Consider the following 27,938-nt stretch of genomic DNA (forward strand, 5'->3'; position numbering starts at 1 on the left):
GTTGATATTGACAGTGTGTATAATGGTGTGAACAATGCTTTTTTTCAGTCATCAATAAATTAACACAATTCTCAAAGATCTGTTTGTCGGTTTGTGGTCTAAAAAGGTTATGAGAATAGATAGAAATGCAACTATAGCATTGAGGTTTATATTCAATCTTTATTAAATGCCATAAAATGGACATGCCAGATATAAAAAACAAAAAGCTGATTATTATATGAACGTTACATGAAGTAACTGATGAATAGCTATGAAGACAAAGTATAAACATTTATTTTTGGTATATTTATGAAATATCATTATGAATTATATTTCAAAAATCATCAAATTCATCTTCTACTTTCGACAAATATAATTATTTTCGCCATATATATCACTAAGTGTAAGAACTTGTTACAATGGACAGTATTTAGAATTGAACCAAAGCACAGCATAAAAATACATTATAAAGAGAATACAATCTTTTGTCACAAAACATATCCCTCAGAAATATCAGGACCAAGTTTTCTATCTATGCTAGAATATATTAGTTAGGTATAACATGCTTGTAGACTGAAGCTCTCTTTTTAAAACAATTATACAGTAATGAGATATCAACATTGATAGCGACTGTTTTCTGGAAGTTTTGCCCCACGTGGGGCGAGTTTCAGCCAATGAGCTGAGCGTCAGCCCCTCGCCATTTGAGTGACAGATAGCAAGATGCACACACAGCAGCGCGAGAGAGAGAGAAATGACGTGGTGCACATATCTGCACATATGTGACGTGGTATGAATTTCAGGGACCACTTTTCGCTCGTGAGCGCTACTTTCAGAACTACTGGCTAAAAAGTATACACACGTACCAGAGAATCTCATTAACTTTGTTCAGCATGGGAAATGTAAAAAATAATAATAATATGCAAAACCATAGGAAACATATTTTTACACAAACAATACATTGCAATAAAGTATTTGGCATCAACATTCTGACATAAAAAAAACACGTCAGCCTAATATATTTCATGTTTGTAATAGTAATGACTGAGTATCACCAACAATCGAATAATACGATTCTCTATGAACCCCTACAAACAAACATAGTCAAGGGTACAGGCAGGCGGTTGCTACAAAATGGGACAACCTGTGATATGTGGTTGTCCCACCTAGCTATGTTAAGATGAGTGCACTAACTGTAAATCGGTCTGGATAAGAGCGTCTGCTAAATGACTAAAACGTAAAAAATGCAAATGTAATACATTTAACAAACTGCAGACATCTAGTAGCCATAGCAGCCAGCCAGTACAAACACTTGTACACACTCTCCCTCCATTTATCTCTCAGCTAATCTCTGCCAAGAGATATTAACACTAGCAGGGGCTCTACTTTAAACTATTGAGATACGACCTCAGATTAGTGTAATAGCCTAATCTAAAACCTCTGGGCGTAATACCAGGTAGAACCAATAGAGGGAGCCATGAGTATTGTGTGTAAAAATGGTCAAACTTCCAACAAGACCTCTTTGTGGGGGTGGTAGTGTTCTTTGAATGTAAAATGTTTTCAACAAAATAGAAAGAAGCGACAAAACCATAAACAAAAGACTGACAAGAATGAAATTAATCCCATGTCAGACAGAGGGCAGGACAGGTCAGGATCCACTGTAACAGACAGAGAGGAGAGGAGGATGTGTTGGGCCTCATGGACACCGCCATCTTGTTGTTGACCTTTGACCTCAGGCCTCATAGAACGACCTCTCGACCTTCTTGGTGACGCTGCTGGAGCCGGCCACCTGCATGCTCCTCTGGACCACCTCCTTTGTCACGTGACGTGTCACCATGCCGCTGGTCTCTGTGTGCTGGGTCGTCATACCTGTCATCATCATACCGTCTCTTAGGGGTAGGTGAGGGGGTTAAAGTGTGTGTGAGAGAGAGACACTGTGTGTGTGTGTGTGTGTGTGTGTGTGTGTGTGTGTGTGTGTGTGTGCGTGCGTGTGTGCGTGTGTGAGGGAGAGAGAGAGCTAAAGAAAGAGATTAAAATGATACCTGAGAAGTAGGGGTCGTTGATCATGGTGTGTGTGACGTTGGTGCGGGTGCTGACCTCTGTCGGCAGTTGGAACACATCTCTCTTGGTCAAGGACTGACTACTGTACTGAGACATACCTCCTAGGCCTTCTATTTGGGAAATACCACCTAGGCCTCCTAGTTGAGACATACCGCCTATTCCACCTATTTGAGACGTGCTACCTACAGAGGGGGAAAAAGAGAGACAGAGAATGATATATGAGTATACAATATAATTCCAAATGTACAAACGTAGAGAATATCGGCTTCTAAATATGAAACCCAGTATGGTAAATTTAAAGTGAGTACCGACACATTATTAATTTCAATTTAAACACTAGATAAAAGAGAATGTTGTAGGACTCTGTCCTCTTACCCCCATCCTGAGACTCAATGGTGATGATGCCCTCCCTCTCAGGGCCGAAGCCCTGGGTTGTCCTGGCCTGAACTTTGAACTTGTATGGCATGTTCTCACTCAGGTCCGGAACCGTCAGACTGGTCTCAGCGCTGTTACCGCTCACCTGGAAGGAACGCATGTCACCTGGAGTGGAGAGAGAGAGAAGGAGGGAGGTGGGGATTAGAATATGAAATGAAAGTGAATACAAATATGACTATGAAAGTGAATAGTCATTTGCTAGCATTGTCCATAATAAGTCAAGATAAATAAAAATAGAAGAGTAATTGACATTTGTGATATTCAAAGTCTCTGATGATCGCATGTCAATGTGTAGATCCTAGCAAATGACTGTGGACAAAAGTCTAAAATCCCCCAAATCTTATTTGGAGTCAGCGCTCAGTCTCACCTCCTCCGTGCAGCTGTTCACAGGTGACCACGTAACCCAGGATGTCTCCGTTGGGTTTGCGGGGTTTGTCCCAGCTCAGCTGCAGTGCCTCGGGGGACAGAGCTGTGAACACCAGGGGGCCTGGAGCACTGGGGGTACTGAGAGTGAAGGGAGAACCTGAGGGAGAGGGTGAGAACAGGAGTTAGAGAGGATAGAGGTAAAGGACAGAGCTGTGAACACCAGGGGGCCTGGAGCACTGGGGGTACTGAGAGTGAAGGGAGAACCTGAGGGAGAGGGTGAGAACAGGAGTTAGAGAGGATAGAGGTAAAGGACAGGGCTGTGAATATCAGGGGGGCTGGAGCACTGGGGGTGCTGAGAGTGAAGGGAGAACCTGAGGGAGAGGGTGAGAACAGGAGTTAGAGAGGATAGAGGTAAAGGACAGGGCTGTGAATATCAGGGGGGCTGGAGCACTGGGGGTGCTGAGAGTGAAGGGAGAACCTGGAGGGGGGAAGACAGAGTGAGCGAGAGAGTGAGGAAGAGAAAAAATAAGAAGATGTAAAGAAGGGACATAGGAATGAGAGATTGAAAGGAATTGGAGAGAGATAAAGTAAATATAACAGAAACAGAGCGATAGAGGTGAGATGTGAATTAGCTAGCAAAGGAGTGGGGATAAAAAGGGATCAACAAAGGGCGGCAGAGATGTATAGCTGATTACCTGGCATTGGACTGAGTGGGCTGTTGGGGTTGACGGCTGACTCTATGGTGATGACTCCCTCCCTCTCTGGTCCCCAGCCCTCCAGACTCTGAGCCTTCACCTTGAACAGGTAGGAGTGGTTAGGCAGCAGGTCCTGCACCACCACAGAGTTCTCTGCTGGGCTGGACACGTCTATACGTTTCACATCACCTGGAGAGAGAGACAAAGGATTTCGATTACTGTAGAGCAGTGGTACTCAAAGTCGGGGTAGCCAATAGTTTTTTGGGGTACAGATTATTCTATGGGACAATATACAAACATTTTTGAGAAAGATAATTAGAAAAATAAAATGTTAATGAGTAAATGTATTTATTGGTTTCTTTTCATTTTGAGAAGAGATTAAAATGTAATGAATTTAATGTTATTTGTTGACGTAAAAAAAATCGGAATGTACCGATTTTAAGGCTGTGTCATTATATATGGGGTGGGGTAATGAGAAATATATATTTTGTAAAACATATATATATATTTTTTATTTCGTGGTATCCAATTGGTAGTTACAGTCTTGTCCCACCGCTGCAACTCCCGTAACACAACCCAACTGAGCCGCACTGCTTCTTACCGTGCCCGCTTAACCCGGAAGCCACCAATGTGTCGGAGGAAACAACACTGTACACCTGGCGACCCAGTCAGCGTGCACTGCGCCCGGCCACAGGAGTCGCTAGTGCGCGATGGGACAAGAACATCCCTGCCGGCCAAACCCTCCCCTACCCTGGACGACGCTGGGCCAATTGTGTGCGGCCGGCTGCGACAGAGCATGGACTCGAACCAGTATCTCTAGTGGCACAGCTAGCACTGCGATGCAGTGCCTTAGAACACTGCGCCACTCGGGAGGCCCAGGGTCATGAGAAATATTATTGTGAAAAAAATGGGGTCCCCAGAAATTCTGCCTGAAACAATGGGGTCCCTGCTGAAAAAGTTTGAATAGCACTGTTGTGTAGAGGGATGCTGGGACAATGTTTTGAGATCTAAATAAGTTGATAGGGCTAAGGAAACTGTAAAAGACACATTTCTTCTAATCCTATTCAAGAAAAACCTGATAACTATGTTCACAGGTTCCAAGTGAAAAACAACATTCTTCTTCCGCACATCAACAAAACACCATGTGTTTACAATGTGACACAAATCATCATGGGTCCATACCTCCATTGAGCAGCTGGTAGAGGACACAGTACCCCAGCACATCCCTCTCACAGTGGGGCTCCTGCCAGCTGACCTTCAGGGCCGTGGGGCCCAGGGCAGAGAACACCAGCCTGGTGGGGGTGTCAGGGACCCCAGGGGCCAAACGAGAGTCTGATGGGGGAGAGAGAGGTCAGTGACATAGAGACAGACAGAGAGAGATGGGGGGAGAGAGAGAGGTCAGGGGTTAGGGGTTAAGTGGAGTCAAGTAAATTACAGTTACTAGGTGAGAGGATTAGTGAGAGGGGAGTGAGCTCGATGGAGAGAGAGAGAGAGCTAAAGAGAGAGAGAGGGAGAAAGAGATAGCTTTCCCTAAAACAAACATATCACAGCAAAAAACTGCTTTAGCAACACCAAGCCTTCCTCTCAAACCAGCTATGGACATGGTAAGCCCTACTATGAACCGATAGTGTAGCTTTAAGCCCTGCTATAGTCCCAGTGGTGTGAGAGAGGACAGCTGTGTGTGTGCTGCAGACAGACAGACTCACCCTGGAGCACCCTGTCCAGATTCAGTAGAGCATCGTTGACATCCTCAGACTGGGTCCTGCCCCGCAAGACCTTAGACATACTGTAGCTGTACTGACTCGGAGTCTGAGTGGGGCTGAAGCCATATGTACCTGAGAATGCAGGGAGCGAGCAAAAGGAAGCAAAAGGAAGAGAGAAGGAGGACAGGAGAGGGAGGGAAGTGAAGGAGTGGGAGAAGGAACACGGGGAGGAAAAGGAGGAGAGAAGGAGGACAGGAGAGGGAGGGAAGTGAAGGAGTGGGAGAAGGAACACAGGGAGGAAAAGGAGGAGAGAAGGAGGACAGGAGAGGGAGGGAAGTGAAGGAGTGGGAGAAGGAACACAGGGAGGAAAAGGAGGAGAGAAGGAGGACAGGAGAGGGAGGGAAGTGAAGGAGTGGGAGAAGGAACACAGGGAGGAAAAGGAGGAGAGAAGGAGGACAGGAGAGGGAGGGAAGTGAAGGAGTGGGAGAAGGAACACGGGGAGGAAAAGGAGGAGAGAAGGAGGACAGGAGAGGGAGGGAAGTGAAGGAGTGGGAGAAGGAACACAGGGAGGAAAAGGAGGAGAGAAGGAGGACAGGAGAGGGAAGGAAGTGAAGGAGTGGGAGAAGGAACACGGGGAGGAAAAGGAGGAGAGAGAAAGAGGCAAGGGAGCAGAGAGGATTGAAGGAGAGAGAATAACAGAAGAGAGAAGAGGAGAGCGACAGTCACCATAGCTCCTGCATAGCTCTGTATAGCCACCAGCCCCAATAATCGATAACTGATATCCAAGCCATCCGCCTTATGCATCTCATCAGTAAGCCTGCTGCAGATGATGTGTATTTCCAACATTTATAGCCACGATCGCTACAGACAAACAGATAAGCTTCTCCCAGCTTTCAATAGTAGAGGACAGAAAGATCTGAATACTATGCAATGGCATTTTCCTTAGCAAAAGCCTCATAGTCAAAGACCTCATCTCAATGGCTCGGTGAAACCCTATGCCTGTGACCTGTGTCAGTGTGGATTGTAAATGATCGGCTCTTTATCTCAAAGAGCTGGAAATATGCTTCAAAATATGTTTCAAAATATGCTTCAAAAATATGCCTCAACTTCAACTAATCTTACTTTTGCCGTCTGTGTATCCAGACAATCCACTGGACAGGTCTCCTATGACGATGGAATCTCGGATGTTGTCGTCATACTCATAGTATCCTTTGTTCTCTGACCGCTTTCTCAGGACAACATTCTCTGTGCGCATCCCGCCCCCAATAATCTGTGTGCGGGAGAGCGAGTTTCCTCCTGTAGGAGAGGAGACGAAAAGACAGGAGTAGAATAATGATGGCTACCAGAGACATAGATAGAGAACAATAGAATTCTAGCATACATTCTCAGTGCAATGCCTTTCGAACTTTTGGTGTCAACACGTTGCCCATTGAAACTCTAAATCTCCAAGTTTGCTGAACTCTGTATGGTGTAGCTACTGTTCTGGTGAAGACAAGCCAGCTGGAATTTCTTGTCACTATCATATCATTGTAAGTCAACAGAAAGATTCAAAAGCTGACACATTTTAAGAAAGAATCTGCATCCATCCATACCTTGTCCAGAGAGGTATGTTGTGGTGGACTCCGTGGTCATGGAACCCCCGGCCCCTCCTCTGTGGTTGGAGCTGAGGGTGGACATGGGAGACATCTGGCTGTAGCTGGAAGAAGACATGTTGGCACTGCGCGACATGGAATTATTTCCCCCGGGGAACAGGAAGTTTTGTTCCCACCTCCCGTTCATTTGGTCTAACAGACAAAGATGAGGAGAGCCGGAGGAGTGAGAGGAGAACATAAAGAAAATCAATAACATTCTGGAACCCAACATAACCCAAACCAAACATTTTGGAACCAAAATAATTGATTCAAGTGCATCGATAGCAACAAATCACAACAAACTGCAAGAGAAATGGCCACCTTACAACATTAGACTGCAGCACACAGGGACATATATTTATCACCACTTTCACACCCATGAGAAGCCTTTATACAAGCCCTTCAAGCTGCCTCCTTTCAAGGGTCTCTCTCCACAGAGAGGTGTAAAGAGGACAGACAGGGGAGACAAACAGGCACCTGGAAAAGCCTGTCCATGATCATCAACTGGAGGTGGGGCAGTTGATGCCTGGAACCCTCTTTGGGTTGGAAGGTTGAGGGGTGCAGCAGGGGTAGGGATAAGAGTAGAACCAGGTTGCAGTTTCAGGGCAGATGGCAGATTTGAAGTAGGGCGCATGCTGTTGATTAGCGATCTGTAGACTCAGGCTCATCTTAAAGGATCAACGATCGTGCATATTTTGTGTAGACAGAGATGAGATGATAAGGGGGCACTGCAGCTACATTGGAGGTTGGTGCCTGCCGTGCGCAGTAGCTGGCATGCTATCTTTCTGTCTATCTGTCTGGCTTGCTGGCTGTCTAGCACTCGAGGTAGGTGGTCTTCACCTTTCAGGGATGGGGTCTGTGCTCGACTGGGCCGGGGAGTCTCGTCAGTGCTGGTGTCTGTGTCTGTGCTGAGGCGGTAGGGGATCACATCCACATGCCTCTTCCAGGACACCGAACGCAGGTCCAGCTTGGAACCCACCAACTTGATAAAGCCTTGTTATGGAGGGGAGAAGCAAGCAGGCAGGGTGGGTGGGTGATGGTCTGGATTGATGGTTTGCATGGCAGTTGTTGTTTTTGTGAAGCGTGGTGATTGGTGAAAGGGCGAGTGAAGGAGAGAGGAGGAAGAGGAGGAGGCTGCATGTATGTAGCTTCAGTGATATCTACAACTCCAGATGTCTGGAGGCTCTCAGAAATCACATATTTCTTTGCAGTTGGGATCAATGGTAGGAGAGGTTTGACTGGCATGATAAAGCCATGAAGAAGAAAATGAAGACTGGTATGAAGACTGGCATGACAGAACCCAAAGCCATGAAGACGAAAATGATCTGATGATATAATAATATAATATAATATGCCATTTAGCAGACGCTTTTATCCAAAGCGACTTACAGTCATGCGTGCATACATTTTTTTGTGTATGGGTAGTCCCGGGGATCGAACCCACTACCTTGGCGTTACAAGCGCCGTGCTCTACCAGCTGAGCTACAGAGGACCACGAAAATCTCATGATCTCATGAGATGTAAAATAAATGTATGTTTCTTAGAGAGAGAAAGAGAGAGGGGGGGGGGACAAAACAAATAAAGAGAAAGAAAGAAGAGAGCGGCAGAAAGAGAAAGAAAAGAGAGTGCAAAAAGAGAGAGAGAATGGTGGAGGAGGCCCTCCTATTTGTAAGCCCCCTTGACCGTGACACTGTAAGACCTTTTCTGTTTTTCTTTATTTTCTTTCTCTCTCTGCTTCGGTGAGCAGAGCACTGGACTACAGAAGATGGATAGACATTTCTTTGTATGGAACCCATTTATAACAGTCCTGTCCTGTCCAGTCTGCATTCACTTGGTTTCACAGAGCAGTGAAGCTCACTGGCTTAATGAGGGGGCTACTACCCAATATGCATAAATCTAAAAGAGTGAGCTTCATCTCCATTAGCTGTTACTTAGCAACAGCTATTCTTTATGGGGTCCACTGAAAACAAACTACAAAACCACAACACACAGTACGCCACTGAAGTTAGGCTGCAGAGAGACAGGCTCCAAGAGCCAGGTAAGGTGGCGTAGTCTGTGGGTACCCACCTTCGTCTGAGACGCTGGGTCTCTTGGAGCCTGTTGGTGACCTCAAGACCTCACTGCTGTACATCAGATAGCCGTCGTACTCATCCCCGGCCTCCGCGTCCACTATTGGGATGTCTGGGATGATGGGAACTACAGGGAGAGAGGGAGGAGACTCAAACATGAAGCTATGGTCATGCTAAAAGTATAAAATTCAATATAGTATTCTATAGTAGGAGACAGCACAAGGAGCATTATTCCGGTCCTTGAGGGCTACAGTGACAGTTGGTTTTCATTGGTTAATTTGAGGATTTATTGTCCACAAAACAGCAATGCAGTGCCATAGAGGAACTCACTGGACATGGGTCTGACGGGCTGTGAGGCCAGATTGATGGTTGCCTCTCTGAATGGACCCCAGCCAACGCTGTTTTTAGCCCGGACCTTATAGCAGTAGGTCTGGGCTGACTGCAGGTTCTCAATTAGCAACATCCTCTTCTTAGGGTTGTCTATCTTAACCTTCTTAGCTACACCCATCGGCTCTACAGGGGAAGGAAGAGGGAAAGGAGAACACAGAGATCCCATTATATTATATGTACGTTCTAATATGTACATGTTAGAATGTCTTAGAAGCACAGGCATTAAGAGGCATTCAGAGATTCTTTGATTTGATTGGTCACTCACTTGTGTCGTCATTGATGGGTGTATAGAGGACCTCGTAGTTGGTGATGACGCCGTTGGTCTCGGCAGGCTCCGCCCAGCTGACCTGAGTGACAGTTGGACTGATGACATTGAACGCCAGACGACCGGGCTCACTGGGGACTGGAGGAGGAGAAGAGAGAGAGATGAGGGGAGGAAAGAAAGGAGAGAGAACGTTTATCACAAGGCAGAAAAACATCTACACAATCGTTGAGCTTACATGCTGTGTCGCCCCAACAATATTCAACAAGAAAAAACTGTCCACAATCCTAGAAGTGTTATTTGTGAAAGACAGTAAATGTAGTCTATCTTTGACAGGAACAGGAAGTGTGCTCACTCACCATCCTCCAGGGTCTGACAGGGCACCATGTCGCTGTAGTTTCCGTCTCCTAGGGCATTGTAGCCACACACCTTCATCTCGTAGTCACAGAAGGGGTACAGGTTGGTCAGCTCAGCGTGGGTGGTCTTCACATCCATCAACTGGGCATCAGCCTCAGGGTCCCCATAGATCCAATACTTCACCTGGTGACCAGGGAGAGGGAAACAGAAGACATAGAAAACACAGGTGAAACACTGGTTGGAATGAACAATCTTAAATGGAACACATTCCATCGTTTATTTGTATACTCCAAAATTACACTCCAAAGATTTTTTGGTAAATTATAGTTTCAGAGTTAATTTCAAAACATTAGTTCAAAGTTCAGTGAGAGCTAAGGAAAACAATCTCCTAATTTCCACCAGCAAAGGTTGGCAGGTGTGTAATGGGGGCAAATCTGTTGATGACCTATGCTCCTCACGGAGTAAAAGGGTTTAAATCAAGGTAAGTCAAGTCCTGTATGACAGTTCCTCTCAGTACCTTGCAGTCCAAGGGGTTAGATCCTGAGGGGGGGTTCCTTACCTTGTAGCCCAGGGGGCTTCCTAAGGGGTCCCAGTTGAGACGGATGTTTCGTGGGCCAGTGGCTTTAGCCTTCACATTGGTGGGAGAGAAGAGACGACCACCAGGAGACATGGCTGTCTGGTTGATGAAGTCCATACCCTGCTGCTGCCTCTGGGCATTCTCTGGGAGTCCTGAGGGTATGGGGGAGGAGGGAGGGAGGAAGGGAGAGAGGGAGGGGGCATAAAGGGTTGGGTAACTTATTTTAGTGATGCACATCTCATGCATCAGATTCCTTATAGATACCCCATACTGTATGTGTGTGTTTCAGTGTCTGTTTCTGTGTGTATTACCTCCATCAGTAACCGTGACCATCGTTGTCTTCCTCTCCCCGACCGCAGCGTTCGTACTGGGGTCAAACAACTCCAGCTGGAAGACTTCTGGTTTGACCGGGCCAGGGTGAGAGAGTGGGTCGATCACGATGTTCTTCTCCGTCTCCCCAGGACCAAACTTGAGGGGACCGGACAGCTCGAAGCGCTTGGCATTGCGGGTCTTCCAGTGGACGGTGGCTGGCCCCTCCTGGTTGCGGGTGCGGACCACAGGAATGGAGTAGGTTGGGTCAGCTGTGGAGAAGTTCTGGGTGCTCTTCATAAACATCATCACACTGGGCTCTGAGGGGAGCAAGGGGAGAGGAAGTTTGTTATGGCCATGTTAGAGAGGATAAAGTTATGGCTGGCTTTCTAACCATAAATGTGGATATTAGCCAAGATAGTAATGTCTGGGACCTGTTGTGCGAGGCTCTCCTGTGAGCTGAAGAAGATCCAAAGAAACACTGCTATATTAAAACGCTGGAATAATCTAAATAATATACAGGTATCTTTCTTTCTTTTTTCATGCTATGTGATACACCCTGGACCCTGTCCTCTCACCTGGTTGGTCAGTGATGGTGTCAGTAGTATATAACCTCTCACCTGGTTGGTCAGTGATAGTGACAGTAGTATATAACCTCTCACCTGGTTGGTCATTGATAGTGACAGTAGTATATAACCTCTCACCTGGTTGGTCAGTGATAGTGACAGTAGTATATAACATCTCACCTGGTTGGTCAGTGATGGTGACGGTGGTTCTGGGGTAGCGTCCCAGCTTTGCTCCCTGTCTTGGGTTAGTGAGGTCCATGACAAATTGTTTGACCTGTGTGTCCTTCAGCAGACCGTCTCCCTCTCCCAGCTCCAACAGACGCACAGGGACAGTCTTCTGGGTCTCCCCTGGCCCATAGGACAGGTCCCCATCCACTGTCACATAGTCCTGGCAAGAGAGGGAAGAGTAGTTAGGATTGGGAAAAGAAACAGTCACTTAGACTAATGAAAGGTGTGATATTGCTGTCTTTTAGTGTGTGTGCGTGCGTGTTACCTTCTTGTCCTTGGCGGTGAGATCTCGGGTGCGGTAGGTGACTTGTGTGTGTCCGTCCTCTATGATCTCTCTGCTAATGGGGATGTTAGCCACTCCGTCCTGTCGGCTGTAAGTGTACGAAGGCTGGAGGAACGACATAATACTCTTGGCTGGAGAGGAGAGGAAAGACACACACAGTTATGAGCTAAATAAGGTCAGTGGAAGGGAAGTACACAAAAGAAAAGAGAGAAATGTACACGTATTCACTGGAAATAAATAGTAAGAAACTGTTTTGTAATGCTTTTGAATGGTTTTGAAGAACTGTGTGTATGTGTGAGTAGAGAGGTCAGGGGTTAGATAAGGCTCCTCTGATTGGCTCTCACCGTGTTCTTTGATGACGGTTATGTTGACGAAGCGTTTCCCTATTTCAGCGATGCCCAGAGGAACGTCTACCGCCTCCACCTGCAGCTGCTTCTTATCATCATCTTCTTCCTTGATGAAGAGCGGCACGCGCACATCCACCGTCTCCACCCCCTCCTGGAACTCCACGGCACCAGCCGCCTCTGCAGAGAGAAGAGAGTGAGAGATAGAGAGAGAGAGCGAGAGGGAGAGACAGTTAGGGAAACTCACAGACACACACACAGACACACACACAAACACAAACACAAACACAAACACACACCTTTGTCTGTGGCCACTGTATAGTAGCCCGGCACCACTTTGAGATCTTGGAAGTTTCCAGACTGGACGTTTTTCTCAGTCAATTTGACGATATCAGGGTAGCTGGAGCGAGGAGCGGACACGACTGTGTCTACAATTGTGTGGTCTTTTCTTTTACCAGCATTTCTCTGCAATCTGAAACACAACCAGAATATCAGTAATGATGATATGAGAATATACGATTTAGACAACATGCACAAAAATTATTTTCATTATAATAAATTCAAGAGGGATTGAAGGTTATCCTGAAATAAGTGTCTCACCTAAATTTGGTCTTCTGAACCTTCTGGGCTCCAGGAATATGCTTGTACACTTCATTCAGCTAAACAGAGAAGACACACATACAGTATACACACGCAATCCACTGTCACAAGGATGATCATCCAATACTGTATATACACCCAGCTTGCTCACACTCACACAAACACACTCACGTTGTCATCAACCTCCCTGCGCAACATCTCCGTGTCTCTGGCGTCAGGGTGAGACAGACTGTCTGTGAACAACCTGTTCAGACGCAGGGACAGAGGGAACTGGACTATAGATGGAGGAGAAAGAGAGTAGGAGGAGAGGAAAAGGAGGAGGAGGAAGAGAGGCAAATTAGGAAGAACGGAAGAGGAGAAGAGAGGTGGATTAGGGTTAAGGTTTCATCTCTCAGAATCATAACAATGTAAACCAGGAAGTTCTAGTGATAACTCCAACCAATGGGAGAGCTGGAATTCAGAACACTTCACACTCACTGGTCTCTTTGGGGTTGGGCTGGACCTGCGCCAGCGGGTGATTGGGCGATCGGTGGACATTGTCGGTGATCTTCCAGCGAACCACGTCGGTGCTCTTGGGCGGGCCTGTCCTCACTAGGGGCGTGTCCAGGTGGTCAGAGGTAAGCAGGGATTGGCGGAGCATGTACTGGTCCTCCTTAAAGCCAACCATACGGCCTGCAGACACAGACACACATAGGAAAACTCATGTTCAATCACACATTATAATACTGCCTGGAAACATGGTACAGAACTAGTAATATATGCACAGAAGAATATTAAAAGATTCATAACAGTGATTTGGCATGAGTCACTCACCTCTTCCACAGCATGGCAGTAGAGCAAGACATGCCTGAGAGAGAAAGAGAATGAGGTGGGATGCAAAGAGAGAGGGATTATTTCCTTCAGAGTATGGCAAGGCCATGGTTGGTTGTGTTGAGGTCATGTTATGGTTGTGTTATGGTTGTGACTGGACAGTACCTTGCAGCAGGCGCAGTACTTCCAGCAGCAGAGCAGCAGTAGACCCAGCAGTAACATGAGGAACATGATGAGAGGGATCAGCCACAGGAAGCCAGCAGGGGGACAGTCTAAGGGGACGGAACACAACATCAACAATAACATCAGCATCACAAGTCACAAAGATGCTGAGCACTTCCAGAACAAACCAGGGAACCCCCGTAATTGTATTAGCGTCATATAAACAAAGGTATCAAGATAATAATAATTAGGTGGGTGCTTATATTTGTCCTATTTCACAAATGTGTATGTGCGAATTGGAAAAGTTTTTTTTTTTTTGCATATCGCACTCTCCCTGAGACACCCTCAGAGTGTGGGGTAGCCATGTTCTGCCATTATCAACAACGAACCGTTTTTTTTTTTTTACCTTGTTGACCTTTGGTTACTGGGCCAACACTCTAACCGCTAGACTACCTGCCACCCATATATGAACGTTGGTCATGTCTCACCTTTCTTCTTGAGCACCTGGACCTCCAGTTCCTTGTCAGTCTGGTCCTCAGGGTAGTCCACGGTGTAGTGGTACGTACAGTCATCATCCTCGTCACGGAAACTACACGCCTCAATCACCTCTTTATTTTCCTTGAGCTCGTCCACCATGACGACTTTGAACCTGCACTGGTTACACTGGTCGCTGTCCTTTTTCTCTCCTGTCTTCCAGGCCTGACACTGGACACAGCTCCTCTTGTCCTCACACATCCCCAGCTGAGCCTGGAAGTTAGCCTCACAGGTGGGGGTCATGGGCAGGCCCGAGTCCTGGCACTCACAACGACCGCATTTACACACACCACGCCCGTTACAGACACCCTGAGAGAGAGGGGGGGGGGGGGGGGGGGGGTAGTGATTAGATCATTAATGAAAAATATTGGAGAGAGGGAGAGAGAGTTCACAAAATGGGACAAACACCCAATTGAGAGACTGCATGCAGAATTCAGCTAAAATATATTTTGTGTACAACGCAAAACCCCAAACAATGCAGGCAGAGCAGAATTAGGACTATACGTTATCAAAATCAAGAAAAAAGATGTTCAATTCTACAATCACCTAAAAGGAAGTGATGGCCACATATTCCACCACAAAGCCCTAACCTAGAGAAGAGTCCCCTCAACCAGTTGGTTCTGTGGCTCTGTTCACAAACACAAACAGACCCCCACAGAGCCCCAGGCCAGCAACACAACTAGACCCAGACAAATTATGAGAAAGCAAAAAGATAACTATTTGACACACTGTAAAGAATAAACAAAAAAAGGGAGCAAATTGGAATGCTATCTGGCCCTAAACAGAGAGTACACAGTGTCAGATATTCCTTGACTATGTATAAACTCAGTGAGCATAGCCTTGCTATTGAGAGAGGTCGCCATAGTCAGACCTGACTCTCAAGAGAAGACAGGATATGTGCCCACTGTCCACAAATGAGGTGGAAACTGAGCTGCACTTCCTAACCTCCTGCCAAATGTATGACTACATTAGAGACAAATATTCCCCACAGATCACACACACCCACAAAGAATTTGAAAACAAATCCAACATTGATAAACTACCATATCTGTTAGGCGAAATACCAAAATATGCAATCGCAGCAGCAAGATTTGTGGCCCGTTGCCATGAGAAAAGGGCAATCAATGGAGCACATACAACATTGTAAATACCACCAATATTTACCTGTTTATTTATCTTCCCACACTATTCGTACTACAACTATTTGCACCTTGCTAAAACACTGTACTGATAATATAACACTTGAAATGTCTTTATCTTTTTGAAACCTTTTTGAGTGCAATGTTTACTATTCATTTCAAATAGTTTTTTGTTAACCTCTACGGGATCGGTGTCCCGTATACGGGACGGTTGAGCTAACATGCGCTAATGTGATTAGCATGACTGTTGTAAGTAACAGCAATCTTTCCAGGACATAGACATGTCATGCATGGGCAGAAAGCTTAAATTCTTGTTAATCTAACTGCACTGTCCAATTTACAGTAGCTATTACAGTGAAACAATACCATGCTATTGTTTGAGGAGAGTGCACAACAACACAAAGCGTATCACGGCAACTGGTTTGATACATTCACCTCTGAAGGTAAATAATGTACTTACATTCAGTAATCTTGCTCTGATTTGTCATCCTAAGGGTCCCAGAGATAAAATGTAGCAAAGTTTTGTTTGATAAAATCCATTTTTATATTCAAATGTAGGAACTGGGTTCTACAGTTTAAACTCCTGCTGTCTCTGGCTCCACACCCACCCCGCCCGGCCATCTAGATGTGTGAAAGTTAGTGTATAAGCTAATGATCCATCATGTATGACATTCTTGGGAGTGTGTAAACTTACATTTTCTATTACCATATCATTGTTGTATGTTCTCTATAGTTATGTACTTGAAAATGTATCAATTGACCAATTCGGCACATTTGGACAGACTTGATACAAAATAGTCCAGTATTGCAATGCTTCACTGGATCAATCTGAAACTTTGCACGCACACTGCTGCCATCTAGTGGCCAACATCTAAATTGCGCCTAAACTGCAATATTATATTGTGGCCTTTCTCTTACATTTCAAAGATGATAAAAATAAAATAAATGTAAAAAAGCATGTTTTTTGGTTTGGATGATCTTTTACCAGATCTAGTGTGTTATATTCTCCTGTATTAATTTCACATTTCCACAAACTTCAAAGTGTTTCCTTTCAAATGGTATCAATAATATGAATATCCTTGCTTCAGGTCCTGAGCTACAGGCAGTTAGATTTGGGTATGTCATTTTAGGCAAACATTTGAAAAAAAGGGTACGATCCTTAAGAGGTTAATTTTGTTTTGTGTCTTCTCACTTTTGTTTATTGTTGATTTCACTTGCTTTGGCAATGTAAACATTTGTTTCCCATGCCAAGAAAGCCCCTTAGAATTTAATTTAATTGAGAGAGAGAGAGAGAGAGAAAGAGAGAGAGAGAGAGAGAGAGAGAGAGAGAGAGAGAGAGAGAGAGAGAGAGAGAGAGAGAGAGAGAGAGAGAGAGAGAGAGAGAAAAGAGAGATGATGTAGTCCTCACCCCTTTAGTGTCCAGACAGGTCTGGTTGCTTATGGGACACTCACAGGCCGGTCCCTCCCAGCCCTCTGCACACGCACACTGGCCCATGAAGCAGCGACCACGGTCTAACACACACAAACAGAAATGGTTCAAGTGCTTCACACTCTCACACACTCTCACAAAGATTCAGCTTTTATGGAGTTTAGTGAACACAAACTGTATGTATGACAAAGTTGTACACGTCTTATGACAGCCCCATTGTCTCCCAACAGACAGCGTTATTCTAACGCAACGTGGTGCCACAAGCTCGCTATCTGAGACAATGATGACAGTCACACACTCACCGTTGCAGAGGAAGCCTCCGTATCGTTGACACTGGGACTTGTCAAACTGACAGAGGGGTCCCTCGTACTGGTCGGTGTTGTAACACACACACGTTCCACACAGGCAATCTCCTCGGCCAGAACACGGCTCCCCCACATCAGGACCCAGACAGGACCCACCTGCGTCCGGCGACGCACTGGCTGAGCAGTTACAGAACGGACCCAGCCTGGGGACACACACCACGGGGAGAAAGATGGTCTTTTATACTCATGTTCTGTCTTTCCTAATTGGCATATATCACTCCTCAGCTCTCCAACATGATACTGTAACTGATGTGTGGTGAACGTTCTGGCACAAATTAGTTGCCGTGCATCACCCTAGGGTGCTATGCATCAGTGGTGGTAGAAGTGAGTTTCCCACCTTATGATGTGAAGTGCTTTGAGCACTGGAAAATCACTAAAAATTATTATTATATCCTCCTGAGACCCAGCAACTCATTTTTGCCCTCTCTCGTGGACAACAGTTCTTGGTCCGTACCTCTGAGGCCATACAAGCCACTGTGTTAAGTCCTATTGTCCCTTTGAGAGGACATTCTGGGCTTTTCAATGAGATTACATGTGTGGGGGTGTGACCTTGATAACTTTATCTTCCTGGTTCTTTAAAAAATGGCTGCCGTCAAAATTTGCACATTTAATGGAAATTTGAATATTCCAATTATTTCCAGTAAGTGAATATCTCAGGAATAGTTAAGTGAGTTGTCAGGACTGTGTAAAAAAATTAATAAAAAACATTAAATAAGAGCTAAATAAGATCTTATCAAGAAATTTCCTCTGTAGCCGCAACTATGTTTTTCACCTACTGTACCCATTCACTGTAATGTTAATTTATTCATATTTATGTCCAAATGACCACTACAGAGGACAATTTTGCACTTACAATAAAAGATAACTAACAATACTTTTTTTTTTCTTCTTTTTTTTCACCTCAAACACTTATGTTATGTAAAAAATCTAACAAATTCCCCCCCCAATTTTTTTTGGGGGGATCTCAGGAGGATATAGCATATGAGAGAGAAAGTACATTCAGTTCTGTTTGTCTCACCAGCCAACGTAGCACTGGCACTTCCCACAGACCAGGGCGCCGTGGCCTGTACACCGCACTGCATTTTCAGTGGGAGTCTGAGGGAAGCGGAGATAGAGAAAGAAAGACAGTTAAAAACCAAAACCTGTGTTTGTGTGTGTATTTCTGCACATACGTGTCTTTCTGTCTGTCTTCATACCTTCTCACAGTCGCAGGTTTTACAGAGCACTTCAGCGTTGATGTTTAGAGCTGTGCTGAAGGTTGTTGGTTTGACTCTCATCTTCCCCTTTTTGTCACCCTGCTCCAGATTACACACATGTTCCTCCCCAACCATCTCACTGGCTTTGACACGCACCTTAAACTTCCCCTGGAAAAAAACACAGAATGGGTTAGTGTGTGTGTGTGTAAATGACTCATAGATGACTGACAGGGGGCGCTGTTTTGAAGCCACTGTGCCTCCATCTTGGCACCACCACCATTGTAAAAATATTTTGGAAGCTAAAGAAATGCATTTATTAATGTCTACATTTGTTTTAGCCATGTTTATTCTATTAAAGACACCTAAATGCACACTTTTTTCAATGATATTATGTGAGCTAAACCCCCCAAAACAAAAGGAAAAATATATGAATTATTTTCCCTTAAAAGTATAATTTGTTGAAAATTATTATGTTACTGTCCCCACTACAACCCAAAATACTTCATACATTTTGGCATTGAAACATGTAATAGAGATACTGCAGAATTCCATTCATTCCTATGGAGGAATGCTTCTTCTGGCGAGTGCCAATATGGCCGACCAGTGTCTTCAAAGCCTCTCATTGGCCAGTACATAGGATCAGCAATACAGGCGGGGGGGGAGAGATGATGATCAGCACAACTTATAGAAAATGTTGTCATCATGTTAACATTGTGTCATGCTAGCTGTGTGTGTATGTGTGTGTGTGTGTGTGTGTGTGTGTGTGTGTGTGTGTGTGTGTGTGTGTGTGTGTGTGTGTGTGTGTGTGTGTGTGTGTATGCGACATCTAAGTGTTTCTTACTATTTGTCCAGGCTTGACTTTGAAGGTTCCAGCCTGTGCAACATTGCCACTGTATGATAGGACTTGAGCTTCTATAGCTTTAGGCCTGTCCTCAGCACGGATACTGATCTTAGAACGGATATTCTGAGAGGACAGACAGAGAACATTATTAGAACATCTGGCAATGCCTTTCGTAATAGCCCTTAGGGGATGCATAAAGTAAAATCAAATTGAATTCATGTGTTTAATTTGCCACACCTGTAAAACAAGCCCATTCTTACCTCAAAGGCTTTCTCCAGGATACTGAGGATGTTAGCAGAGTCTTCCTGTAGCAGACCCAACTCAGCAATGGGGAAATACTCATGAAGCTTCTACACAGGGAGAACCCGCAAAACATGAATGAGATATAAGGTTTTATCTGCAATGTTAAAGATGAGTTAAGAGGTATTTCCAGGCCTCCCAGAACAGACAGTGGCTAAACTCAGTGGCCAAACCCCCATTACAATAAGTATGAGTGAATGGTGATGGTGAAAATGGGCATGATGCTGTGTTTGTAGGGTTAGAGTAAGGTTCAGGGATAGGGTTAGGGATAGTAAGGTAAGTAGTAACTCTTTGAGTTCTTACCTGATAATAGGTAAAGGAGTGGTTTGTGATGGCGAAGATGGGGATAATGTTGTGTTTGCCCAGCAGGCGGACCAGAGTGGGCACAGAGGGGTAGTCCTGCTTGGTGTCCTCTGTGTATTTCCCCTCGGGATCCAGGTGGCACTGCTCGTCGTTGCGTGGCATGATGCCTGCCAGCACGTTGGCACCGTCTGCCTCGTAGTGGAAGGCAGACTCGGTGGAGAAGACCAGGAGGTGGGTGGCATGGCCACGCCAGCCGATCTTATCCTGGAGGGGAGGAAAAGGAAAGACATAGAAAGAGAGAGAGAGAGAGAGAGAGAGAGAGAGAGAGAGAGAGAGAGAGAGAGAGAGAGAGAGAGAGAGAGAGAGAGAGAGAGAGAGAGAAAGAGAGAGAAAGAGAGAGAGAGTTTGAGAGAGAGAGAGAGAGAGAGAGAGTTTGAAAAAGGGAGAAGGAGAAGAAAGGAGTAAGGAGAGAGTTCTATACAAGTGTATGGAGGCTCCTAAAGAATCACACAGCGGTGCATTACAGTTAACTAATCAAACAGCAAGCTTCAACTAATTAAACATCACAAACAGTACACCAAAGATGGTTGCCTGCATCCCCCACCACAAAACGTTGAATGGTAATATCCGTTCTAGTAAATCTAACTCTTTAGTCCTACCCCGCAGACTGCAGCCTGCAGTATGGCGTCGAAGCCCCCCTCTGGAGCGTCCAGGTTCCCTGAGATCCTCTCCTTCTGCAGCTTCTCGGTGAAGGTCGGCAGGTCAGAGGTCAGAGTGATCACATGACGGAACGAGAAGGGAGGGTCGCTGTTGGGCCAAGGCTGGGCAAGTCTGGAGAGAGGGAGGGAGGGAGAGGAAGAGGAGGAGAGGGGAGGGAGAGGGGGTCGGGAGCAAAATCGATAGAAGGAGGGGCCATGAGAATGAGTAGTGTATAAATGCAGATATTTTCGTACTGTAGTAATGTTTACTTTTGGGTCTATGTGTGCATCTGTGTCTGCATGTGTGTCTGTATAGATAGGATAAAGAGTTTTAAAGTTCTTACTTGGATGGTCTCATGTCTGTCTGAGGTTCCACCACCTTGTCCACAAACTTGCCGAAGCCGATGGTGTAGTCATCAGACAGCTTACCTACCAACTCAGCTATATGGGGAACAGAAAATATCAGTACCACTACCAGACTACTCTAGTACTACAACGCTGAAGTCAATGGTGTAACAATCAGACTCATCGTTCCCCTCTAACTTACCCAGCTCAGCACCCATCCTCTTGAGGTTGTCCAGATCGTCTTCCATGGAGTTGGAGAAGTCCATAAGAATATAGAGGTCCAGAGGTCCTTTAGCTGGTTCAAACACCTCCATCTCTATCTCCCTCTCCTCCCCTGGCAGCAGAGTCATAGACATCTCCTGAGGAGCTACCTGGGACTGCTTCAACAACATGTTGATCTGCTCGCTCTATAGAGGGAGGGAGGGAGGGAGGGAGGGAGGGAGGGAGGGAGGGAGGGAGGGAGGGAGGGAGGGAGGGAGGGAGGGAGGGAGGGAGGGAGGGAGGGAGGGAGGGAAGAGTGTGTCATATCATGTATATAACATGGGGAACGAAGACAAGTGTCTCCAACCTCAGCAAAAAGCACACCTTGCTTGTGACCGTAGCAACTGGAGGACGCTTGTGGTCGACTGTTCTGCAGCCGAACGATGATGATGATACAGTATTACAGAGGTAGCCAGATGAACAGTCTAATGAATACATGTTAATTCATGAATCCATGTAGTAAGGATTAGCGTGATTATGATACTTACTCTCTCTATCGACATACTGCTTTCGGCTGTCACCGCGCTTTTACAGCCGTGGTTTATGATGTTGTCCTTAAGGTCACAGCGGGGTCCATCAAAGATCTGTATGCAAACACAAACATTGGTCACACTAAATATTTGTGGGGGGTAAGCTGTGTCTGTGGGCAACTTGAGTAGTAGTTTATTCTCACCTCGTCTGGACAGTAGGCACAGCCCTTCCCTGACTGAATACATGCTGAACAGGTGTTAGCCCTCGCAGCCAGACAGTGATTCACTATTGGACAGAGAAGCATAGCAGGAATATCTGTGTTAACATTTAGCATCAGTAGAATTCCAATGAAAAATATTATTTGATTTTCAGTGAAGATGATTCAACCTATTTCTCAACTGCATAAATAAGATGGTGTCTATCGACATATTAAAATATTCAAAGAAAGAGTCAATACTGTAGTAATACGAGACATACAGTAACAATCACTCGATTGATGAAAATAATTCTCACCTTCTTCAGCGTAGCAACTGGCCGTGAGGACAGCAAGAAGTACAACTCCCACCAAGAGATTTAACATCCATCTCCCCATCTCTCTCCTGCAACACACACACACACATATGTCATGACCTTTGACCTTTCACCACGGGCTAGACTACACTCACCTGGTGAGGTAAGAGTAGGTTAAAGTTGCTACTTGACACTGATGGAAGGTCAGTTTTCCGTTTTCACTCCTTTGGTTAAGGTGATCCTAGATCTGTGCCTAAAGTAACTTCTTCTTGGAGAGGTCAGGTAAGAGTATCATCAAGTTGACTCAAAGAGCCTCAATTAAAGAAAGTTGACTTTCAGCCTCCAGTATTGCCTTCTGTGTTGCATTATCTGCCTCCTGTATTGCATGTTCCCCCAGTGACCTCAGTACCTGGTTATTCCTCTACAGAAATATTATGGTGTAACCCAAACCATCTGCCCCTGGTTGGCTCAGTTCTCTCTGTGGCCTTACCGCAGACCTTACACTCTTACAGAACAGAGAGACAATGTGAACCATCCACACATCCAGAAAAGGATGTATGTTTAGCCTATCTGCATGATCAACTATGTATGAAGAAATATCTCTACTGTGAAAAAAATTCTATACTGAACACTCCTTAAAGGGAAAATCCACTCATAAACTATATTTTGGTATTGTTTTCATTAGTCCACTATTGATACAGTCCAACATTTTTTTACATGTCAGCAGTCAAGTTTTCAAGATATTGGACTTTCAAGAACAAAAGTGTCACTGTCCACTTCACAAAACATATTTGAATTGTATAAACAGTGGACTGATGTTGTTTTTGTGTGGATTATCCCTTTAATAAGCAGATGTAACTTCGAACAAAAACCATCCCTAGCTCATCAAACAGACAGAAGCTAAAGGCAATTTCACCCTATATATATCCAGACTGAGGCAGATATATCCTGCCATACCCTGACTGCAGCACACTAATCCATTTTAGATTATCCATATGCCAAACTAAAGACAGATGCTCCACATCCAAACTGAAGACAGACAAGGGGAATGGGGGAATCAGCTTGTAAAAACGAGTTGGGGCATGCATGGTGAAATGAATTGCAATGGGAAAGCACTGAAGTGTAACTATGAGATATTTCAAGGGAATGTTCTTCTAGACATCAAGAGAGACATTGTTTAATGTAAATGTTGTGTGCAAGGAGCTGCAGTCTAATACAGTAGTAAATAGCAATCGTAAACATGGGAAAACACACAGATTTTTTCCACAGAGAATCTTACATTTTAAGTGAATGCTGACAGTTGGTGGCACAGAATGTGCTAGTAATTGAATCAGAGGAGAAAGAGGGTTTTATTATCCAAAAATGCCCCACTACTTTGACCATTGACTTACCGAACAGGAATTTCACCCCAAGGCGAGAAACTGACCCAACCATCACAAAAACAGAGCAGAAAAACACAGGAACGGGCACTTACTGTAATGTATCACCTTATCATGAACTTGAGCTGCCTACAGGTGTGTGTTTGTGTGTGTGCACGTGCGTGTGTGTGGGTTTCTGGTTTTACCGGTCACATTTATCACTGACCAGGTTGAGTAGGCTAAAAAAACAGGACCAATGATATCTTCACTGTGAGAAGGAATGTAAGGTCCCTAAAGGTTGTCTGTTAACTACTATTAAACACAGCCATATCAAAGAAGAATAATATCTACAGTTGAAGAGACTTTCTCATGGAAACAGTTAAAAATGCTAAGAGTTTGAGGGAAAAAACAATAAAGTTCTGCTTGAATTTAACTTGGTCTAAACAAAAAAATATAAGGGCCTCCCGAGTGGCGCAGCGGTCTAAGGCACTGCATCGCAGTGCTTGAGGTGTCACTACAGACCTGGGTTCGATCTCAGGATGTGTCACAACTGGCTGTGACTGGGAGTCCCATAGGGCAGTGCACAATTGGCCCAGCGTCGTGAGGTGTTTGGCCGTGGGGGCTTTACTTGGCTCATCGTGCTCTTGTGGCGAGCCGCGTGCCTGCAGGCTGACTTCGGTCATCAGTTGAACAGTGTTTCCTCGGACACATTGGTGCAGCTGGCGGGCAGGTGTTAAAGAGCGTGGTCATGTTTCGGAGGACGCATGACTCGACCTTTGACTCTCCCGAGCCCGTTGGGGAGTTGCAGCGATGAGACATGATCGCAATTGAAAAAGGGGGTAAAAAATGAACAAATATATGGACCCCAGAAAGTTGTGACTGTAACAGCTAATAGGGATCCAAATAAACATAGTACCACTGGGAGAAAACTGGTTGAATCAATGTTGTTTCCACATAATTTCAACAAAAATATTTTATGTGATGATGTTGAATCAAGATGGAATTTTGTAACCTAAACCTAAATCTAATGATATGGTGAAATGTTTTGTTGATTTCACGTTAGTTGACAATTCAACCAAATGTAAATAAAAACTAGACGTTAAAATGACATCTGCGCCCAGTGGGAGATGTATAAAAAGACTGATTCAGAATGTAAAGAACACATGAATCATTGCTAGTTCAGTAGTTATTGTGTTAAATAACATGCACGGCGGCCAGGTGAACATTCCAACAAAGGGAGGGGACCTAAACCGTTATGACAACATTAGGGTGCGTCACGTCGGTCAGTGACAGGGGGCACAGCCAGGTCCTTACATGAGACAGCCAGGTAAATCAACCCTGAACTACACACCTGGAGCACTCAGTCAGCCCCGTATAAACACAGATACTAAATTACCACACCATCAATCCATCTAAGTACAGGTAAATTACCTGACCTGACCAGGTAAATACATGTAGGAACAGCTAGCTGTCTGAGAGTGCAAGAGTGGAGAGATGTCCGGGACCTTTTGTCTGTCTGTGGTTTTTGATTCTGCTGCAATCAGAATGAGAGTCCCTTGTGGTCTGCACTGTCACAATGCACTCTGTAATTTCCCTGTAAATCTAGTTGGGTCTATGTGACCAGAAAGGGAGCGGTACTCAATAGTAGTTGGTGGGGAAAAAAACACACTGTGCAAAAAGAAGAATGTTGTTAAGCTTTTTGTATCCCTTGGAATCAGCATAGGCCTTGAAGTTCTAAATCATTATCTCTAAGAACAGGTATATACCTGCAAAAAAGAGCCTCTATTGTGAGTCCATTTCATCTGCAAAACTGAAATCTTACTACTTAACTGTCTTCACTTGTGTCACATTTTGGTCTTAATATGGTTAATTACAGAGGAATGACATGCAGAACAATATCAGAGGGACAACAACAAACACCTTGTAAGAAGTAGAGCTACAGACACCAACTCTAACTTACTTTAGTGATCCTTGATTTGAGTAGCAGACACTCTAATAAAAAACACTCAGGTCATAGACATTGTAAAGTGATATGCCTTAACTATCTTATAAAGCAAAGTCGTCTGAATGCTTGCTGCCTCGTGGCCAGGACTTCCATGCAAAAAAATATTTATATAGGACTCACCTGAATAAATAAGGATAAATAAAACATAAATAGAATAAAACTACTTTTGTAATACTCAAGTAGATAACTATAAGTAGTGGTCGATCAGTGAAGAAAATTGGCGCAATTACTGAGTTTATACCCTTGTTAAAGAGATTACTGATCATACAAACCTCTTATGGCTGCCTTGCCCAATCCAAGTCCAAAAGTCTGACCAAAAAAATAAGGAAATGCTTAATCCTTTCCCCTTTTCTTTTACTCCACACTCTTCTGTAAGGTTAGTATCCACCTGTGTCTGGGGGTAAAAAACCTCCTCTACGAGCCTTCAAGTCCAAGTTCCACGTTTCCAGGAATCTCTAATGCCAGTGCACAGGGGAGAAACACACTTCTACTTTCCCCCTCTCTTTCTTCCTTCCTTCCTTCTCTGCTCGGCTCCGTCAAATATTGACTTCTATCCTCTTAAACCTGGAGGCGAGGCGCCTGTGTGTACGCGTGAACGTCACAGTCTTGAAATGAGCGAGAGACAAGGGAGAGTGAGAGCCACCGAGTGTGTTTGTGTGAGCATGTGAGTGTAAAAATATGTGTGCTGAGATTTGATCCCTCCTCTAACTTGCACCCACTCACTCTCTCTCCCTCTCTCAAGCTCAGGTAAGTCGCTAACAGTATAGATAACTTCCTTCCTCTCCCCCTATATGTCACCTGACGTTTTACTTTCAAAGCTCCACACCTCTGAATGTGTCAGGCCCCCTCCCTGCTACATTCCTTCCAGGCTGGGCTCACCTGTGTGGGCTTGAGCCTGGCAAAGCTGGCCCCTCCCTCTGTAGCCCAATCCCATGGGAGTGGCAGAGAACAGAACACTGTCTGGAGGCTACGGGAAACAGTCACAGTCAAGAGTACACAAAGAGCTGGAGTGCAGTACTGGACTTACACATACCTCTGTGTGTCTGTGTGTGTGTGTGTGTGTGTGTGTGTGTGTGTGTGTGTGTGTGTGTGTGTGTGTGTGTGTGTGTGTGTGTGTGTGTGTGTGTGTGTGTGTGTGTGTGTGTGTGTGTGTGTGTGTACAGAGATTTTCTTTATCTCGCAAATATACAAACAAACTCACTTCAATTAGTGACATGATATCCCACAGTGCAAGAACATTTATTGAACATGAAACACACAAACACACACACACACACTCCTAAACTGTGCGTGCAGCCGGAATAAATGAGGTGGAAAAACAGGCAGTGCAGTAATGTGCATTCCTGGGCACAAAGACCAGAGAGAAGAGGGGGAGCAGAGGGCACCAGACCCAGTCATCATGCCCACCTGGCACACTGCCCTCTCTCTTGGGCTAACCTCTGACTGTGTGTGTGTGTGTGTGTGTGTGTGTGTGTGTGTGTGTGTGTGTGTGTGTGGTGTGTGTGTGTGTGTGTGTTAAAGAAGAGTTGCAAGCACTTTCATGCACTCTGGAATATAGTATATGTACATTTGACCACATTATAGTATTTTACTGCCATCAGCTCTATTGAAAGAGCTAAAGACATGAACTCTGTGCTGTATCTGTTATGTTCACCTTGGAGGGGATATGAGCTCTGCCCCAACCAGACCACAGACCACAGACCAGCTGTTACAGGTTACACAGCTCCTGTGGCTAGACCTGCTCTTACTGGAGAAACCACTGTCCAGTGTCCACACATAGCCCATGAGACACAGCTCAAGACAAAGCAGTAGATCTATGGGGTCTTAAGACTCAGGAGACAGAGACTCTCTGATCCACAGAGGACTGAAAACACATCAAACAGGCTTATTCAGCAGAGAGAACAGGAGCTGTATATCATACTGTATTCAGACTTCTGTCTGGCATACTATGACTCATAGGTGATAAAACTGCCTTTTCCTCCACAATGGACTGTTTGGAAACGACATAATTAAAACAGAACACAGCCATGCTCATATAAACAAAGTTTGGGTTTAACAATGGTTTAGTCCTCTCCAGAGGAATAGAAATGTTGCAAAATACCACTCCCTTCTTCCCTCCCTCCCTCCTTGGTTTTTGGCAATGTTGCCAATACAAACATCACTTTGCCTTAGTTTTTGATTGAGGGAGTTATAGGGTGTTGCTTTCCTATAACTTTTTAATTTGTACAAGGGTTCTAGCATCAGCATTGGTAGGAGAGGAGGGTGTTCTTAATCTTGAACAATGCTTCAATATTACCAGTAAGACACTCACATGAAATGGTTCAGTATACCTGTGTAAGTATTTATTGTGCATATTATT

General features: G+C 44.9%; 1 protein-coding gene across 1 annotated transcript; it reads right to left on the bottom strand.

Annotated features, from left to right (window-relative positions):
* Nucleotides 1-141: 141 nt before the first annotated feature.
* Nucleotides 142-26,342, bottom strand: itgb4 (integrin, beta 4). Its single transcript, XM_084142273.1, has 39 exons — nt 25,852-26,342; nt 22,220-22,305; nt 21,909-21,991; nt 21,724-21,819; nt 21,177-21,381; nt 20,974-21,070; nt 20,591-20,762; nt 19,932-20,195; nt 19,589-19,678; nt 19,329-19,451; nt 18,488-18,655; nt 18,310-18,386; nt 17,229-17,434; nt 16,906-17,009; nt 14,313-14,667; nt 13,828-13,934; nt 13,666-13,699; nt 13,330-13,524; nt 13,024-13,127; nt 12,853-12,911; nt 12,552-12,724; nt 12,253-12,432; nt 11,891-12,039; nt 11,578-11,785; nt 10,834-11,151; nt 10,505-10,674; nt 9,948-10,128; nt 9,592-9,729; nt 9,267-9,449; nt 8,935-9,063; nt 6,829-7,020; nt 6,359-6,532; nt 5,240-5,368; nt 4,716-4,865; nt 3,534-3,722; nt 2,840-2,995; nt 2,413-2,577; nt 2,019-2,219; nt 142-1,845 (listed from the first exon to the last, which is right to left on the bottom strand). The coding sequence occupies exons 2-39, from the start codon at nt 22,296-22,298 to the stop codon at nt 1,709-1,711; spliced, it is 5,940 nt and encodes a 1,979-aa protein (XP_083998399.1). The 5' UTR covers nt 22,299-22,305; nt 25,852-26,342; the 3' UTR covers nt 142-1,708.
* Nucleotides 26,343-27,938: the final 1,596 nt, after the last annotated feature.

This window comes from Coregonus lavaretus, assembly GCF_964263955.1.
Source record: "Coregonus lavaretus genome assembly, chromosome: 25".
Classification (NCBI taxonomy): domain Eukaryota; kingdom Metazoa; phylum Chordata; class Actinopteri; order Salmoniformes; family Salmonidae; genus Coregonus; species Coregonus lavaretus.

What these genes read in the sequence shown, in the direction of transcription:
- itgb4 (XM_084142273.1), bottom strand. Translation starts at nt 22,298, where the DNA reads ATGGGGAGATGGATGTTAAATCTCTTGGTGGGAGTTGTACTTCTTGCT. An exon ending in ACTCCTTTACCTATTATCAG is followed by an intron (nt 19,679 to 19,931) that starts GTAAGAACTCAA and finishes CTCCCTGTGTAG; the next exon opens with AAGCTTCATGAGTATTTCCC. An exon ending in TACAGTGGCCACAGACAAAG is followed by an intron (nt 12,433 to 12,551) that starts GTGTGTGTTTGT and finishes TTCTCTCTGCAG; the next exon opens with AGGCGGCTGGTGCCGTGGAG.